Source organism: Eumetopias jubatus, unplaced genomic scaffold (assembly GCF_037043125.1).
Source record: "Eumetopias jubatus isolate StellerSeaLion01/CBP00866 unplaced genomic scaffold, mEumJub1_p1.0 scaffold_60, whole genome shotgun sequence".
Classification (NCBI taxonomy): domain Eukaryota; kingdom Metazoa; phylum Chordata; class Mammalia; order Carnivora; family Otariidae; genus Eumetopias; species Eumetopias jubatus.
This window is the reverse complement of record NW_028274866.1, coordinates 819,054-837,400: the sequence shown is the minus strand read 5'-3', so window position 1 is coordinate 837,400 and position 18,347 is coordinate 819,054. Positions and strand designations below refer to the sequence as shown.

The 18,347-nt window shown below is 38.8% G+C and overlaps 1 protein-coding gene across 2 annotated transcripts in view; it reads right to left on the bottom strand.

The window, feature by feature from the left end:
• Positions 1-18,347, bottom strand: part of F8 (coagulation factor VIII) — a 138,008-nt gene that overhangs the window by 74,664 nt on the left and 44,997 nt on the right. For both annotated transcript variants that reach the window (XM_028094884.2, XM_088020568.1), the window contains exons 10-12: positions 14,177-14,270; positions 3,559-3,773; positions 1,668-1,818 (exon numbers count right to left, since the gene is read on the bottom strand). In XM_028094884.2, coding sequence (XP_027950685.1) covers positions 1,668-1,818; positions 3,559-3,773; positions 14,177-14,270 — 460 coding nt within the window. The remainder of the gene's footprint in view (positions 1-1,667; positions 1,819-3,558; positions 3,774-14,176; positions 14,271-18,347) is intronic.

Below are 18,347 nucleotides of genomic sequence, written 5' to 3'. Positions count from 1 at the left end.
AAACCTGAATGGGAAGAAATCAGAGAAGGAGACAAACCATGAGAGACTCTTGGCTCTGGGAAACAAACTGAGGGTTACAGAGGGGAGGGGGGTGGGGGATGGGGTAACTGGGTGATGGGTATTAAGGAGGGCATGTATTGCATGGAGCACTGGGTGTTATACGCAAATAATGAATTGTTGCACACTACATCTGAAACTGATGATGTACTATATGTTGGCTAATTGAATTTAAATTAAAAAAAATGAAATTTGTACCCAGACACGTACATGCACAGAGGAAAGACCATGTGAGGGCACAGAAAGTGGCTATCTACAAGCCAATGAAAGAGGCCTCTGAAGAGACCAATCCTGCTGAATCTGGATCTCAGACCTTTAGCCTCCAGAATTGCAAGGAAGTAAATCTCTGCTGTTGAAGCGACTCATTCTTTGGTACTTTGTTATGGCAGGCCTAGCAGACTAAGACTACGTGTGTGTGTGTTTATATGTGTTTATATATGTTTATATACATGATTATATAATCATGGAGAAAATTTTAACATGGGCTACATGGACATGAAAAGGTTAGTGGGAAGGTGTAATATGGAAGGAAACAGAGATAAAAGGGAGGCAGCCAAGTAAACACAAAAAAATCATTTTGTATACGTTAAATATATATAATTTTTATGTGTCAATTCTACCTCAATAAAGCTGGGAAAAAGATGTTTTTTTAATGTACAGTGTCTTGATTGATTTGACTTAAATTGCTATAGCTGGCAACTGGTTTACATGTGTAAAATTGCATTCCCTTTGTATTTCATGTGTAACTTACCAACTGAGTGAATTTAAAAACATTTTAAAAAAGATTTTAGTTTTAGGGGCGCCTGGGTGGCTCAGCTGGTTAAGCAGCTGCCTTCGGCTCAGGTCATGATCCCAGGGTCCTGGGATCGAGCCCCGCATCGGGCTCCCTGCTCCGCGGGGAGCCTGCTTCTCCCTCTCCCTCTGCCTGCCTCTCTGCCTACTTGTTCTCTCTCTCTCTGTCAAATAAATAAATAAAATCTTTAAATTAAAAAAAAAACAAAATAAAAAAGATTTTAGTTTTAAATAATCTCTACACCCAACAAGGGGCTCAAACTTACAACCCTGAGTTCAAAAGTTGCACACCCTACCAACTGAGCCAGCTAGGAACCCTGAGTGCATTTTATATTAAGGATGGCTTATGTATATTTGGGTAAACGAAAGTTGTGTCTTATCTGATTTATCCTTTGAAATCCCTTCTAAAAGAAAAAAATATATGCAGTATATGATCATAATTAAGCCTTTATATAAAACTGTATACGTTCATATATATTAATTTTTTAAAAGATTTATTTATTTTAGAGAGAGTGAGAGAGAGAGCTTATGTAAGGGGGACGGGCAGAGGGGGAGGGAGAGAGAATCTCAAGCCAACTTCCCACTGAGCACAGAGCCTGACACAGGGACCAATGCCACGACCCGGAGATCATGACCTGAGCTGAAATCAAGAGTCAGATGCTTAGCTGACCTAGCCATCCAGGCACCCCCATGTAACAATTTTTAAGGAAATATGACTCTTACATGGCATATAAGTTAATCCATTATCTGGACATCATTTGGTGGCTTCAATTTTCCCTTATCCATTACCCACTGGACTTGAGTGCTGCTTTACTTACTGTGCATGATGTTAGAGACTTGAAACTCTGGATCATGGGGCTGCACTACATCTGCATTGGGGAGGAAGCGCTGCATATTCTCTGTGAGGTACCAGCTTCGATTCTCATCAAATACAGAAAACAGGATGACATTTCTCTTGTCTGACATCATCTGTTAATTACACATATTGAAAGAAAGAACTGCTATTAGTATTGTCCCATAAAAATTAGCATGCAGGTGATATATCTATATTGAAACCTTTGGCTCAATTCCAATTTCTCCATAGGGTCACTATTATGCACATATACCAGGGCTTGGGAGTAGCAGTGAGTGTAACTTTAGAGCAAATGTGTCCTCAAGGCAACTTTAAAGACCCAAGTGATTATTCAGTGTTTTTCTTAAACAAGTTAGTCAAGTCAAGGAAGATTAATGCCTTTCCTAAACTTTATGGAAAGGCAACTACCAATCCATAAAAAATTAAAAATAGAAAACAAATCAAATAACAAAGTTAAGATGGGCCATAAAATGTTAATTAACACTAATATCTAAAGTTTTCTGTTAAAAAAGTTTAAAGTTCTTTTTAGAAGAGCAGTTTGTATATGAACCAAAGTTATGAGTTATTTGCTAGTTGATTCTGTTAAGATTTAATGTGTAAACTTCATTAATATGTATAAATTTCATTTTGCATAACCTAGTGCTACAGAAACCAAAATGCTGAGGAGAGGACATTGGGGAAAATATAGAGGTACATTTCAGTCCTCTTCCAAAAAACTGGTGGTAAAAACTATAATTAGGAAAAATTTGTCAGGACAGGTACTTGCCCAAATTTATGCCTTTTTGGGTTTGTGTGCCATGTGTTTTAAAACTCACGTGCTTTATTCTCTAAACCAAGGAAATGTTTTCAGACTAGTAAAAATCCTATGTAGTAAATAACCAAACTGACATCCAGTCAAGCCTCAGCAATATGGCAACGAGTTATTCTGATGCAAGCAGTGAGTTTTTGAGAAGCACTAGGCTTTCCTTTCTTTTTTTTAAAAAAAGATTTTAGTTATGTATTTTGAGGGGGAGTGGCAGAAGGAGAGAGAGAGAGAGTCCTAAGCAGACCCTGCAGTGAGCACAGAGCCTGATGTGGGGTTTGATCTCACAACCCTGAGATCATGACCTGAACCAAATTCAAGAGTTGGATGCTTAACCAACTGTGCCCCCCAGGCACCCCAGCATTAGGCTTTCCTTATGCAGAGAATTTAGCTTTATTTTCTTAAAGCAGTATAAGTGGTCTAAATTCTAAACATTTCTGAAATATTTTGTGTCTTTCCCTGTATTGTGCTCAACAAATATTTATTGAATTCCTACCACATGCCATGCACTATGCTAGATGCTGCAGATATGTTCATTTTGAGGTGTCTTTGAGTCACTCATGATGAGACATCCAGGGGAGAAGTCTAGACTCTGATACAGATTCACAGGTCATCTAAAAATGAGCAGTAGTTTGGCATGTAAAAATGAGCAAGATCATTTACAGAAAGTGGAATTTTAAGTTTTTTAAAGTTTTATTTAGGTAAGTAATTGCTACACCCAATGAGAGGCTTGAACTCATGACCCCAAGATCAAGAGTCACATGCTCTTCCAAGTGAGCCAGCCAGTGGCCACCAGAAAATGAAATTTTACACTGGGAATGAGTATTATAGGAATATAATAGGAGAGGCTCTCCTATCTATCCAGCAGGCAAGTTTATTAAACCAAACTAAATTCAAAAACAACTGTGAGAAACCCAGCTCATTTCTTTTATTGGCCAATACTGCAGACTATTATATTTTCTGCAGACTATAGGGGGACGTACACTGAGAGATCTGAAAGTTCATATGCATCATCAGTCCATCAAACCCAGAACTTTGAAAGACATGAACTCACCTGGTTTCCTCTTTGATCTACAGATTCTTTGTAGCAGATAAGGAGAGGGCCAATGAGTCCTGAAGCTAGATCTCTCTCCAGATTAATGAAGCTTGAGTAATATCGGGTCAGGCACCGAGGATCTGATTTAGTCGGCCCATCTTCTACAGTCACTGTCCATTTATACTTGAATACCTCTCCTGGCAGAATTGGCATATCTTTCAAATGTTTCACACCTACCCACACCCAAACCGCAAAATATCTTGATTAGAGTATAACAAGCCACATATTGGTAAGTCCTGTTATTTCGAGGGCTCTACCAATTTATATGTACATGTGAAGCTTCTCAATAAATTGAAACTAAATTTGTGTCTATCATAAGCTTAAGATTCACACAATTGTTTTACGATAAAAGTGGGCCGAGGACTTGAAGTTTTATTACAAATCTATAGTGATCAAAACAGTATGGTACCGGCACAAAAACAGACACATAGATCAATGGAACAGAATAGGAAATCCAGAAATGAACCCACAACTCTATGGTCAACCTTCAACAAAGCAGGAAAGAATGTCCAATGGCAAAAAGACAGTCTCTTCAACAAACGGGGTTGGGAAAATTGGACAGCCACATGCAGAAGAATTTTCTTACACTATACACAAAAATAAACTCAAAATGGATGAGAGACCTAAAATGTGACACAGGAATCCATCAAAATCCTAGAAGAGAACACAGGCAACAACCTCTTCGACCTCAGCTGCAGCAACTTCTGGCTAGACACATCTCCAAAGGCAAGGGAAACAAAAGCAAAAAGGAACTATTGGGACTTCATCAGGATAAAAAACTTTTGCAGGAGGGAAGAGTCCAAGATGGTGGAGGCGTAGGAGACCTAAATTTCGTCTGGTCCCAGGAATTCAGCTAGATAGCTATCAAATCATACTGAACACCTGTGAACTCAACCGGAGATCTAAGAAAATAGCTACAACTCTATGAATAGAAAAGCGACCACTTTCTGGAAGGCAGGACGTGCAGAGAAGTGAATCTGAGGCTATATTCGGGAAGATAGACCACGGTGGAAGGGAGCTTCCATCAACCGGCTACCGGCAAGTGATAGAACAGCGGAGCACAGAATTGGAACTTTTAGAAGTCTGCTCTGCTGAGGGACGTCACTCCAGTGACTAAGGGGGAGGGTGGTGGAACCCTCGCTGGGACAGTGTGGTCTCAGGACCCTCGGGGTCACAGAAAGACCGGGGGTGCCTGAGTGCGGCAGAGCTCCCAGGGATCGGAGCAGGGAAGCCAGCTGCAGAGATGGAGCCAAGGCATGGGCTCTCAGCTTGGGGTTACCATAAACTGTGATCCGCGCCACAGTCGGGCCACTGCTCCTCCAGCAGGGACCCAACAAGCGGCAGATCCGGGGAGACTCCCCTTCCTCCCCTGGGAGGAGCGGCGCGGGAGCGCACCGCAGGAGTCTGTAGGGTTTGGAGACTCTACATGGGGTTATGTGCTTGAGAGAGAAATGCTCGATCACAGGCCGGGTGAGCACAGAGTGCAGCTGGAGACCGGGGAGATGGGAGTGATTGACTGTTTTTCTCTGGGGGCGCACTGAGGAGTGGGGCCCCGAGTTCTCGGCTCCTCCGGGGTGGAGATTGGGAGGCTGCCATTTCACTCTCGACCTCCAAACCTGTGCTGAAAGCTTGCAGGGAACAAAAGCTCTCGAGAGCAAACCCGAGCAGATTACTTAGCCCCGACGACAAGGGCGGGGCAATTCCGCCTCCGGCAAAGACATTTGGGAACCATGGCAACAGGTCCCTCTCCCAGAAGATCAGCACGAACAGCCAGCAAGCCAAGACCAAGTTTACCGATCAATGGGAACGGCAGAACCCAGTGCTAGGGGAATATAGCATATAGAATTCATGGTTTTTTTTTACCATGATTCTTTAGTCTTTCAACTTTAATTTTTTTTCTTACCTTTTTCAACGAATTTATTTTATGAACTCTTTTTAAATCTTTTTTTTAAGACAGTTGCCTTCTATTTTTTTAAAGATTTTATTTATTTATTTAATTGACAGAGAGACAGAGACAGCGAGGGAGGGAACATAAGCAGGGGAGTGGGAGAGGGAGAAGCAGGCTTCCCGCCGAGCAGGGAGCCTGATGCGGGGCCGATCCCAGGAGCCTGGGATCATGAACTGAGCCAAAGGCAGTCGCTTAACCAACTGAGTCACCCAGGCGCCCCATTCTTTTTAAAATCTTTTTTTTAATTTTCATTTTATCCTATCATTCTATTTAATTTTATTTGTGTGTGTGTGTGTGTATATATGTGTGTGTATATATATATATATATATATATACACACACACACAGTCTCCAAACCCTACAGACTCCTCTGTTGTGTTCACCTGTTGATTATATTCTCTTTCTCTCTTTTTTGGTTTCGGGTCTCTTCTGGTTTGTTTAGTGTATATTTTAGTGTTTAGTGTGTATCTGGGGTTGTTGTTGCCATTTTAATATTTTGTTTTCTTGTTTATCTATTCTTCTCTGGACAGAATGACAAGATGGAAAAACTCACCTCAAAAAAGAGAACAAGAGGCAGTACTGACTGCCAGGGACCTAATCAGTATGGACATAAGTAAGATGTCAGAACTAGAGTTCAGAATAACGATTACAAAGATACTAGCTAGGCTTGAGAAAAGCATAGAAGACACTAGAGAGTCCCTTTCTGGAGAAATAAAAGAACAACCTACAAGGGTAGAAATATTAGATTGGCAGCAGACCTATCCACAGAGACCTGGCAAGCCAGGAAGGACTGGCAAGACATATTTAGGGTGCTAAATGAGAAAAATATGCAGCTAAGAATACTTTATCCAGATAGGATGTCATTCAAAATAGAAGGAGTGATAAAAGCTGCCAGGACAAAAAGAAACTAAAAGAATTTGTGATCACTAAACCAGCCCTGCAAGAAATAAAAAAAGGCATCCTATAAGTGAAGAGAGAGCCCAAAAATAACAGACCGGAAAGGAACAGAGACAATCTACAGAAACAGTGACTTTACAGGTAATATAATGGCATTAAATTCGTATCTTTCAATAGTTACTCTGAATGTAAATGAGCCAATCAAAATACACAGGGTATCAGATTGGATAAAAAAAACAAGACTCATCCATATGCTGTCTGCAAGAGACTCATTTTAGATCCAAAGACACCTCCAGATTGAAAGTGAGGGGGTGGGGAACCATTTATCATACTAATGGACTTCAAAAGAAAGCTGGGTGGCAATCCTTCTATAAGAGAGGTTAGATCTTAAACCAAAGACTGTAATAAAAGATGAGGAAGGATACTATATCTTAATTAAAGAGGCTATACAACAAGAAGATCTGACAATTGTAAATATTTATGCCCCTAACATGGGAGCAGCCAATTATATACACCAATTAATAACAAAATTAAACACAATGATAATAATACAATAATAGCAGGGGACGTTAACACCCCACTCACTGCAATGGACAGATAATCTAACCAGAAGATCAATAAGGAAATAAGGGCTTTAAATGACACACTGGACCAGATGGACTTCACAGATATATTCAGAGCATTCCAGCCTAAAGTAACAGAATACACATTCTTCTCTAGTGCCCATGGAACATTCTCCAGAATAGATCACATACTGAGTCACAAATCAGGTCTCAACCGGTACCAAAAGACTGGGATTATTCCCTGCATATTTTCAGGCCAAAATGCTTTGAAACTTGAACTCAATCACAAGAGCAAAGTTGGAAAGAACGCAAATACATGGAGACTAAAGAGCATCCTACTAAAGAATGAATGGGTCAACCGGGTAATTAAAGAAGAATTAAAAAAATTCATGGAAACAAATGAAAATGAAAACAAAACCATTCAAAACCTTTGGGATGCAGCAAAGTTGGTCCTAAGAGGGAAAAACATAGCAATACAAGCTTTTCTCAAAAAATGAGAAAAGTCTCAAACACAAGCTAAACATACACCTAAAGGAGCTGGAGAAAGAACAGCAAATAAAGCCTAAACCCATCAGGAGATGAGAAATAATAAAGATTAGAACAGAAATCAATGAAATAGAAACCAAAAGAACAGTAGAACAGATCAAACGAAACTAGGAGCTGATTCTGTGAGAGAATTAATAAGATTGATAAACCCCTGGCCAGACTTATCAAAAAGAAAAGAGAAAGGACCCAAATTAATAAAATCATGAATGAAAGAGGAGAGATCATAACCAACACAAAAGAAATACAATTTTAAGAATATATTATGAGCAACTATATGCCAAGAAACCAGGCACTCTGGAAGAAATGGATGCTTTCCATTTCTTATAAACATGGAGCAGCAACTTCTGGCTAGACATGTCTCCAAAGACATATAAACCACCAAAACTGAAACAGGAAGACACAGAAAATCTGAACAGACCTATAACCAGAAAGGAAATTGAAGCAGTAATCAAAAATCTCCCAACAAACAAGAGCCCAGGGCCAGATGGCTTCCCAGGCAATTCTACCAAACATTTAAAGAAGAAATCATACCTATTCTCCTGAAGCTGTTTCAAAAAACAGAAATAGAAGGAAAACTTCCAGACTCTTTCTATGAGGCCAGCACTACCTTGATCCCAAAACCAGACAAAGACCCCCACAAAAAGGATAATTACAGACCAATATCCCTAATGAACATGGATGAAAAAATGCTCACCTTACAGCATTCATAAAAATAGACTCAAAATGGATGAAAGACCTAAATATGAGACAGGAATCCATCAAAATCCTAGAGGAGAACACAGGCAGCAACCTCTTCCACCTGGGCCACAGCAACTTCTGGCTAGACACATCTCCAAAGGCAAGGGATACAAAAGCAAAAAGGAACTACTGGGGCTTCATCAAAATAAAAGCGTTTGCACAGCAAAGGAAACAGTTGACAAAACCAGAAGACAACCAACAAAATTGGAGAAGATATTTGCAAATAACATATCAGATTAAGGGCTAGTATCTAAGATCTATAAAGAACTTATCAAACTCAACACCCAAAGAACAAATAATCCAATAAGAAATGGGCAGAAGACATGAACAGACATTTCTCCAATGAAGACATACAAAGGGCCAACAGACACATGAAAAATGCTCCACATTCCTTGGCATCACAGAAATACAAATCAAAACCACAATGAAATACCACCTCATACCAGTCAGAATGGCTAGAATTCACAAGACAGTAAACAACAAATGTTGGTGAGGATGCCGAGAAAGGGGAATCCTCCTACACTGTTGGTGGAAATGCAAACTTGTGCACCCACTCTGGAAAACAGTATGGAGGTTCCTCAAGATGTTAAAAATAGAGCTACCCTACGACCCAGCAATTGCACTAGTAGGTATTTACCTCAAAGACACAAATGTAGCGATCTGAAGGGGCACTAGCACCCCAATGTTTATAGCAGCAATGTACACAATAGCTGAACTATGGAAAGAGCCCAGATGTCCATCGACAGATGAATGGATAAAGAAGATGTGGTGTGGGGGTGCCTGGGTGGCTCAGTCGGTTAAGTATCTGCCTTCGGCTCGGGCCATGGTCCCAGGGTCCTGGAATCGAGCCCCACATTGGGCTCCCTGCTCAGCGGGGAGCCTGTTTCTTCCTCTCCCTCTGCCTGCCTGTCTGCTTGTGATCTCTCTCTCTCTGTCAAATAAATAAATAAAATCTTAAAAAAAAGATGTGGTGTGTATGTATGTGTATATATGTTCATCAAAAAAATGAAATCCTGCCATTTTTTTTTTTTTTAAGATTTTATTTATTTGACAAAGAAATAGCCAGAGAGGGAACACAAGCAGGGGGGAGGAGAGGGAGAAGCAGGCCTCCAGCCATTCAGGGAGCCCGACTTGGGGCTTGATCCCAGGACCCTGGGATCGTGACCTGAGCTGAAGGCAGACGGTCAACGACTGAGCCACCCAGGCGCCCCAAATCCTGCCATTTTCAATGACGTGGATGGAACTAGGGGGTATTATGCTAGGCGAAATAAGCCAATCAGAAAAAGACAATTATCATTATGATCTCACCAATATGTGGAATTTAAGAAACAAAAGAGAGGATCATAGGGGAAAAGAGTAAAAAGTAAAACAAGAAGAAACCAGATAGGGAGACAAACCATAAGAGACTCTTAATCATAGGAAACAAACTGAGGGTTGCTAGAGGGGAGGAGGGTGGAGGGATGGGGTAACTGGGTAATAGATATTAAGGAGGGCATGTGATGTAATATCACTGGGTATTATATAAGACTGATGAATCACAGGCGTGTACCTCTGAAACCAAGAATACATTATATGTTAATTAATTGAATTTAAATAAAAAATGTTAAAAAAGATAAAAAGCTTTTGCACAGCAAAGGAAACAATCAACAAAACTAAAAGAGAACCTACTGAATGGGACAAGATATTTGCAAATGACATATCTGACAAAGGGTTAGTATTCAATAGATAGAAAGAACTTATAAAATTCAACACCCAAAAAATGAATCATTCAATTAAAAAATGGGCAGAAGACCTGATAGATATTTTTCCAAAGAAGACATCCAGATGGCCAACAGACACATGAAAAGATGCTCATCCTCACTGATCATCAAGGAAATGCAAATCAAAACTACACTGAGATATCACCTCATACCTGTCAGAATGGTTAAAATCAACAACACCAGGAACAAGTGTTGGTGAGGATGTGGAGAAAGGGGAACCCTCTTGCACTGTTGGTGGGAATGCAAACTGGTGCAGCCACTGTGGAAAACAGTATTGGAGGTTCCTCAAAAAATAAAAATAGAACTACCCTATGACCCAGAAATTGCACTACTAGGTATTTACCCTAAAGATAGAGATGTAGTGAAAAGAAGGGGCACCAGCACCCCAATGTTTATAGCAGCAATGTCCACAATAGCCAAACTATGGAAAGAGCCCAGATGTTCATCGACAGATGAATGATAGAGAAGATGTGGGGTGTGGGGGATGGGTGAACTAGGTGATGGGGATGAAGGAATGCACTATATTGTACACCTGAGACTAATATAACACTGTATGTTAACTGACTGAATTTAATTAAAAACTTAAAGTAACTAAATAAGAACTGAAAAAAAAGTTTGTATCTTGATAATCTGTAATTTATTTTATTTTGTTCAAGGTACATTATCTTCAAATGTCTTACAAATTTTTTGTACTAAAAAAAGTCAGTCCAGGAGATTTTTGCTAGCTTGTTAGTTTGAGCTGAAATATAATGTCTTACAAATTTTTTGTACTAAAAAAAGTCAGTCCAGGAGATTTTTGCTAGCTTGTTAGTTTGAGCTGAAATAAGTAGGTCTGTCCACTATTACATATAAATAATAGATATTATTTTAAAGATTTTATTTATTTGAGAGAGAGAGAGAGAGAGAGAGAGAGGGACTGAGAGAACAAGTGGGAGGAGGGGCAGAGGGAGAAGCAGACTCCCCGCTGAGCAGGGAGCCTAACATGGGACTCAATCCCAGGACCCTGGGATCATGACCTGAGCCAAAGGCAGACGCTTAACTGAATGAACCACCCAGGCACCTGATAATATTATTAAATGTTTATAATAAATAAGTGAAAATCTATGAAGAAGAAAAAAAATCTCAAGTGCTTAAAAAATAGTCATCAAAACCAGAGTGGTAAGCTACAGATGATAATCCAGTTGACCATGAGAATTTCAGGCCCAAATATATGCCAAAGGACTGCTTACTGGAGTTTTAACTCACATATTTTATAAGGAGATGTGGTATCTAAATAATACTGCAATAAACATAGGGGTGCATGTATCTTTTCAAATTAGTGTTTTCATTTTATTTGGGTAGATATTCAATAGTGGAATTACTGGATCTTATGGTATTTTAATTTAAAATTTTTTTGAGGAAACTCCATACTGTTTTTCACAGTGGCTGTACCAATTTATATTCCCACCAATAGTATATGTGGGTTCCTTTTTCTCCACATCCTCACCAACACCTGTTATTTCTCATCTTTTTTATTTAGCCCTTCTAACAGGTGTAAGATGGATATCTTATTTGGGTTTTGATTTGCATTTTCCTGATGCTTAGTGATGTTGAGCATCTTTTCATGTCTGTTGGGTTTACAGAGGTCTATTCTTTGAAAAAAAATATCTACTCAGGTCCTCTGCCCATTTTTTAATTGGATTGTTTATATTTTTGGTGTTGAGTTGTATAAGTTCTTTATATATTTTGGATATTAACCCCTTACTGCATATATCATTTGCAAATATCTTCTCATATTCAGTAGGTTTTTTGTTTTGTTTATGGTTTTCTTCCCTGCACAAAAGCTTTTTAGTTTGATGCAGTCCCAACAGTTTTTGTTTTGCTTTTGTTTCCCTTGCCTGTGGCTCAAATCAAAAACACAAGAAACAATAAGTACTGGCAAGGATGTGGAGAAAAAGGAATCCTCCTGCACTGTTGGTGCGTATCCAAAGTGGCATAACCACTGTGGAAAACAGTATGGAGGTTCCTTAAAAAATTAAAAATGGAATTCCCATATGATCCAGTAATTCCATTCTGGGTATTTACCCAAGGAATATGAAAATACTAAATCAAAAAGATGTAGGCATACCTTTTTTACTGCAGCATTACTTACAATAGCCAAATTATGGAAGCAGCCTAAGTGTCCATCAATACATGAATGGATAAAGAAGATGTGATACACACACAATGGAATATTACTCTGCATAAAAAGGAATGAAATTATTCCATTTGCAATGACATGGATGGAGCTAGAGAGTATAATGCTAAGTGAAATGAGTCAGTCAGAGAAAAAAATACCATATGATTTCACTCATATGTGGAATTTAAGAAATAAAACAAATAAGCAAAGGAAAAAAGAGAGAGAGGCAAACCAAGACAAAGACTCTTAACTATGGAGAACACCCTGATGGTTACCAGAGGGGAGGTAGGTGGGCAGATAGGTGAACCAGGGGATGGGGATTAAGAAGGGCACTTGTCCTGATGAGCACTGGGGGTTGTACGGAAGTGCTGAATCACTACAGTGTACATCTGAAGCTAATATAACACTGTATGTTAACTATATTGGAATTAAAATAAAAAAATAAAAAAATAAAATTAAAACAGCATTGAGACACCACTTTTCAACCACCAGACTGGCAGGAGTTTTAAAAAACTGTCAATGTCTAGGGGCACCTGTGTGGCTCAGTCAGTTAAGTGTCTGCCTTGGGCTCAGGTCATGATCCCAGGGTCCTGGGATTGAGCCCCGCATTGGGCTCTCTGCTCCCCGGGGAGCCTGCTTCTCCCTCTCCCTCTGCAGCTCCCCCTGCTTGTGCTTTCTCATTCTCTCTCTGTCAAATAAATAAATGAATAATCTTTTTAAAAAACTGTCAATGTCTAGATATCAATAATGTGGGAAATTACACTTTCATATTTGAGTAGTAGGAGTATGAATTATAACTTTATCTGGGAACAAAAGTGCAGCTATCTATTAAAAATAGAAATACATATACCGTGACTCAGAAATTCCAGTTTGAGGTCAGTGAACCTGAAGATAGGTCAACAGAAAATATCCACTTTGCAGATGAGATGGAGAAAGAAAAAAAATATGATGAAAATATTAAGGCATGTGGGACAATACCAAAATGTCATTCATGTAATTAGAGACCCAGGAAAGGAGATAGAGAACAGGGTAGAAAATTTTTTTGAAGATATAATGACCACAATCTTTCCAAATTTGTAAAAATATAAATTTACAGATCCAGGAAGATCAGTGAACCTCAAGTGGGAGAAATATGAAGAAAATCACAGTCAGACAACAATAATGTACAGGGTAAGAATAACTGAATGGAATCTAAGTTTAGCTATTATGAAGGCCAGAAGATAGTAAAACAATATTTTCAAAGTGCTAAAAGGAATAAAAAGCCCTCTCAACCCAGAATTCTATATCCAGCAAAATTAGCCTTCAAAAGTGAAGACAAAGACATTTTCAAATAAAATAAAACTAAGAGAATCTATCTCTAGCATACCTGCACTACAAGGAATGATAAAAGAACTTCTTTGGATTGAAGAGAAATGATCTGAATGGAAGTGATGCCAGATGGAAATCTGGATCTTTAGGTGGGCATAAAAATCATTGGTAATAGTAAATAACTGGTAAATATGAAGGAGTATTTTTCCTCATAATTTTCTAAGACTACATATGACTATTTAATTTTTTTTTTTAATCAGAGAGAGAGTGTGCACATGCGCAAAAGCAGGGGGAGCAGCAGAGGAAGAAGGAGAAGCAGACTCCGTCCTGAGCAAGGAGCCCAATGCGGGGCTCAATCCCAGGACCCCAGAATCACGACCTGAGCCGAAGGCAGACGCTGAACTGGCTGAGCCACCCAGGTGTCCCTACATATGACTATTTTAAAGCAAAAATTATAGCATTTTCTTGTGTGTACTGTAAAGTATATAGATGTAATACATATGGAAATTATAGCATTAAGGATGGTGAGGTGATAAATGTGCCTATACAGTACATAACAGCTGGGGCAAGGACCAGTATAATTTTAGTACTATTGAGGCTGTGACCTCATGTATATCCACAGGTAAGTATGACTTAATAAAATTGAGGTAACACTTACCTTTTGGCAATCTCCCTGAGTGCAAAGGACTGACATCAGTGATTCCATGAGGGTAGATGTTATAAGGCCGGCTTGCTTGATTCTTAAATATAATCTGAAAGTATAAATGAAATACAAGATCAAGTCCTAAAACAACTAGGATCAACAGGAACAGTGTGGCCTATCTCCAGAAAACAAAAGCTGTCTTATATCCATGTTATAGGGGTTTGAGCCTAGATAAAGTTCAAAATATTTGTTCTTTCCATAAAGTTGCTCAGACAGCTACTTAGGTTGTTTTTTTTTTTTTTACTAAAGGCCCCTTTTCAATTTCTTTAAAGTTATTTCAATCGTTTCAGGAATTATTCCTTGCACCTTGTCACACTAATTGAAATTTGAATGTCTGCTGAGGGCACTGCTTCCCCTCAGTCTTATTCCACCATTTGGGTACTAAATTCCCCAAGAGTGAAGAGGGAAACAGTGACTCAGGTGATAAAATCTTCACTGAATGAGCAGGCATGATAGGAGGACAGTTGATTACAGAACTAAGGAAGGGTGGTAGTCAGTGTTATCTGATTGCATGAGCTTTAAATGGGAGGAAGGATGGAAGAGCAGTAACATGGAAGCAGCAATTAAGAACATTTGAACACGTCAACCCAGTCTCTAGATCTGAGGTTGGGTATGACATGAGGATAAAAAACCAACTTCTGAAAAAACTGAGGGTTTTAGAGGGGAGGGGGTGGGGGGATGGGCTAGCCCGGTGATGGGTATTAAGGAGGGCACGTTCTGCATGGAGCACTGGGTGTTATACGCAAACAGTGAGTCATGGAACACTACATCAAAAACTAATGATGTACCGTATGATGACTAATGTAACATAAAAAAAAATAACTTCCACCTGCATTATTGTCTTAAAACCCACTCATTTGGTAAAACCCAATAAAGAGCTGATTCCTTGCCCGCACTTAAAGCAGCAGAATGATGTAGAAGAAAAATCACACAGCTCTGCAATCAGCCTTTTAAAATTCATGATCACAAATCTCAAATGAGCACTCAAGTTACCTAGCTATCTATTTGGTTTTTCTAGAAATTCACCTTCCCACTTACTTAGTTGATTAATATTTGGTTTCAGATTTTCACTCTCGGGCGCTTATGTTTTCACTGAGAAAGGAATTTCCTTGTCCTCCCATCATCAAATCTACCCACCTATATGCATGTGAAAATCAACTCCTATCTAATGCCAACATCTCTTTGGTACTAGTACACAATAAGGTTGCAGCATCTTCCATTTTAAAAACTTCCTTTTGGAACAGAATAGAGAGCCCAGAAACAGACTCACATAAATATAGTCAACTGATTACTGACAAAGAAGCAGAAGACAATAAAATGGTGCAGATAGTCTTATCAACAAATGGTGCTAGAACAACCAGACATCAACATGCAAGGTGAGAGAGAGAGAGAGAGAAAGGATCTAGACACAGACCTTACACCTTTTATAAAAATTAACCCCCAAAGAATTACATACCTACATAATTTTTTTAGAACTCTTCTGTATGTGAGCTATGTCTCTACTTCCCCATTTATTTGCTTATTTAATCATTTATTTACATCAGTAATGATCCATGGATGTTTATTTTATACTTTGGGGTATAATCCAATACTACTTTATTTTGTTGCTCAAATTCTTCCACCTTGGCCATTAGAAGCTCTGAACACTCCTGTGTTCTTTTGACATTGTCCTATTCTTTTATTGAGTACTTTCTTACTATATTAAGAATTATACTGATGTCTCCAATTCTAATCCAGAATCCCAAGATTTATTCTAGCCTTATTTTATTATTACCCTCTCCAACAAGAAATCTGGCTCCTGCCAAGTGTCATACATTTACTTAATCTTCGGATAATGACAGTTTTGTTTATTTCTTTCCAATCTGAAAACTTTATTTTTTCTCCTAGGAACACTGGCTACGGTTTCTAGTAAAATATCACATAGAGATGTGTTTTATCCTGATCTTTAACAGAAGGATTTCTGAGTTTCACTACCAAGTGTGATGGTGACTATAGGTTTTCTGCAGATCTTTATTAGGATAAGGATGTCCCTTGCAACCCCAATTTCCTATGATTTTTTTATTATGTATTAATTATTTTCTACATATAAGATCATGTCATCTGCAAATACAGTATTATTTCTTCCTTCCAATCCAAATGCCAAATAATCCTCAAATTCTTACATTAATAGAAAAGTTTAATAGGATTCAATAAGATGTTCGAACATAACTTACATAAATCAAAAAATGAGGTAGATCTATATATCTTGATATGAAATGATATTCAAGATATGTTGTTAAGTTAAAAAAATCAAGGTACAGAACAATTTACATAGTGCTCATGTTTTTGTTTAAAATATAAACATAAACACATATATTTATACACTATTTCTGGAAGAGGATATTAAAACTGACAGTAATGATTGCCTATCAGACTATGGGATTAGAAGTCTGGGAGGGATGGGCGCCTGGGTGGCTCAGTTGGTTGGGCGACTGCCTTCAGCTCAGGTCATGACCCTGGAGTCCCGGGATCGAGTCCCACATCGGGCTCCCTGCTCAGCAGGGAGTCTGCTTCTCCCTCTGACCCTCTTCCCTCTCGTGCTCTCTATCTCTATCTCATTCTCTCTCTCTCAAATAAATAAATAAAATTAAAAAAAAAAAGAAGTCTGGGAGGGAGAAAAATTTGCCTTTCACTGTGTACATTTTTTGCCTTTTGAATTATTTTTACTGGATAATTCAAAAATAGGTAAATAAAATTTATGAATAAAAATTATACAAGGATAGCTAATTAAAATGTTGAAGAAGTACAATCAGAGAAGACTTGCTCTACAAATATCAAAACACAGGACAAGGTTGCAGTCATCAAAACAGAGTGGTAACAGATCAATTAAAGAAAACAGATATTAGCAATTTGGTATATAATAAAGGAGGCACTTTTAAATTAGTGAGAAAAGGATCAGTTGGCCTAGTTAGCTCTCATTTGGGAAAATCCTTATTTGACACTATACACTATAACCAAAAGTAACTTCCAGAGCAATTAAAATCCTTATTGTAAAAATAAAACTATAAAAGTATAAAGAATAAAATGTAATAGACTATTTTTATAATCTGGAGGTGATGAAGACATTCCAAGGCAGAAATCATAAATCAAAAATATCCAGAAAAATATAAATAAAAAGATTGATAAAAGATCTTCACTGTAGGGGTGCCTGTGTGGCTCAGTCGGTTGAGCATCTGCCTTCGGCTCAGGTCGTGATCCCAGGGTGCTGGGATCAAGTCCCTCATTGGGCTTCTTGCTCAGCGGGGAGCCTGCTTCTCCCTCTCCCCTTGCTTCTCCCCCCTGCTGATGCTCTCTGTCAAATAAATAAATAAAATCTTTAAAAAAAAAGATCTTGACTGTATAAATACTAAAAATTTTTGTAGGACAAAAGTACAAGTGACAGACTAAAAAAATATTTGAAAAATAACAATGTGCCAATATCCACACTGCATAAAGCCTTTTACAAATATATAAGCAAGAGACAACCATCCTAATAGAAAACTGGACAAAATTTCAGGCAATTTGCTGAGGGTGTCATGTAAATAGTCAACAAACATGAAACACCAATTTCACTACTAATCGGGGAAATGCAAATGAAGACAGTATATAAATACTTAGCTTACCAAATTGGAAAATTTTTCTGAAGGCTTATAATATATATTGTCAATGATGTGGGGAAAGCATACTCACTCTTGGTGAGGGTCTAAATTGGGGCAGAATTGCTGAAGGACTTTGGCACTACCTAACAAAACTCCACATCAGGAAAGGTAGTCTTGTGTGCACAGTCTTTGGAGCCCTACTTGGCTATGTAAGAATGGGTCTTAAGCCTGGGACACCACTGTACCAGGAGCTAAAGAGCCCACACAGCCTATGACAGGCTTATCACCTTGCTGGGAGTATCTTTCCTTGTTTCAGTCTCAGTGGGTGGTCCTTTGTTCTGCTTAAGCATGTGCATCAATGACCCTCATGCATACCCTCAGATTTCAGACTCCTTGGGGGAGGAGTTGGGATCCTTCTGTCTCAGCACAAGAGGGGTACACAGAGGCCAACTGCCCTGTGCTGCCTACTGAGGGATATCTGCTAGCCATAGGGGACCCATGCCCACTAT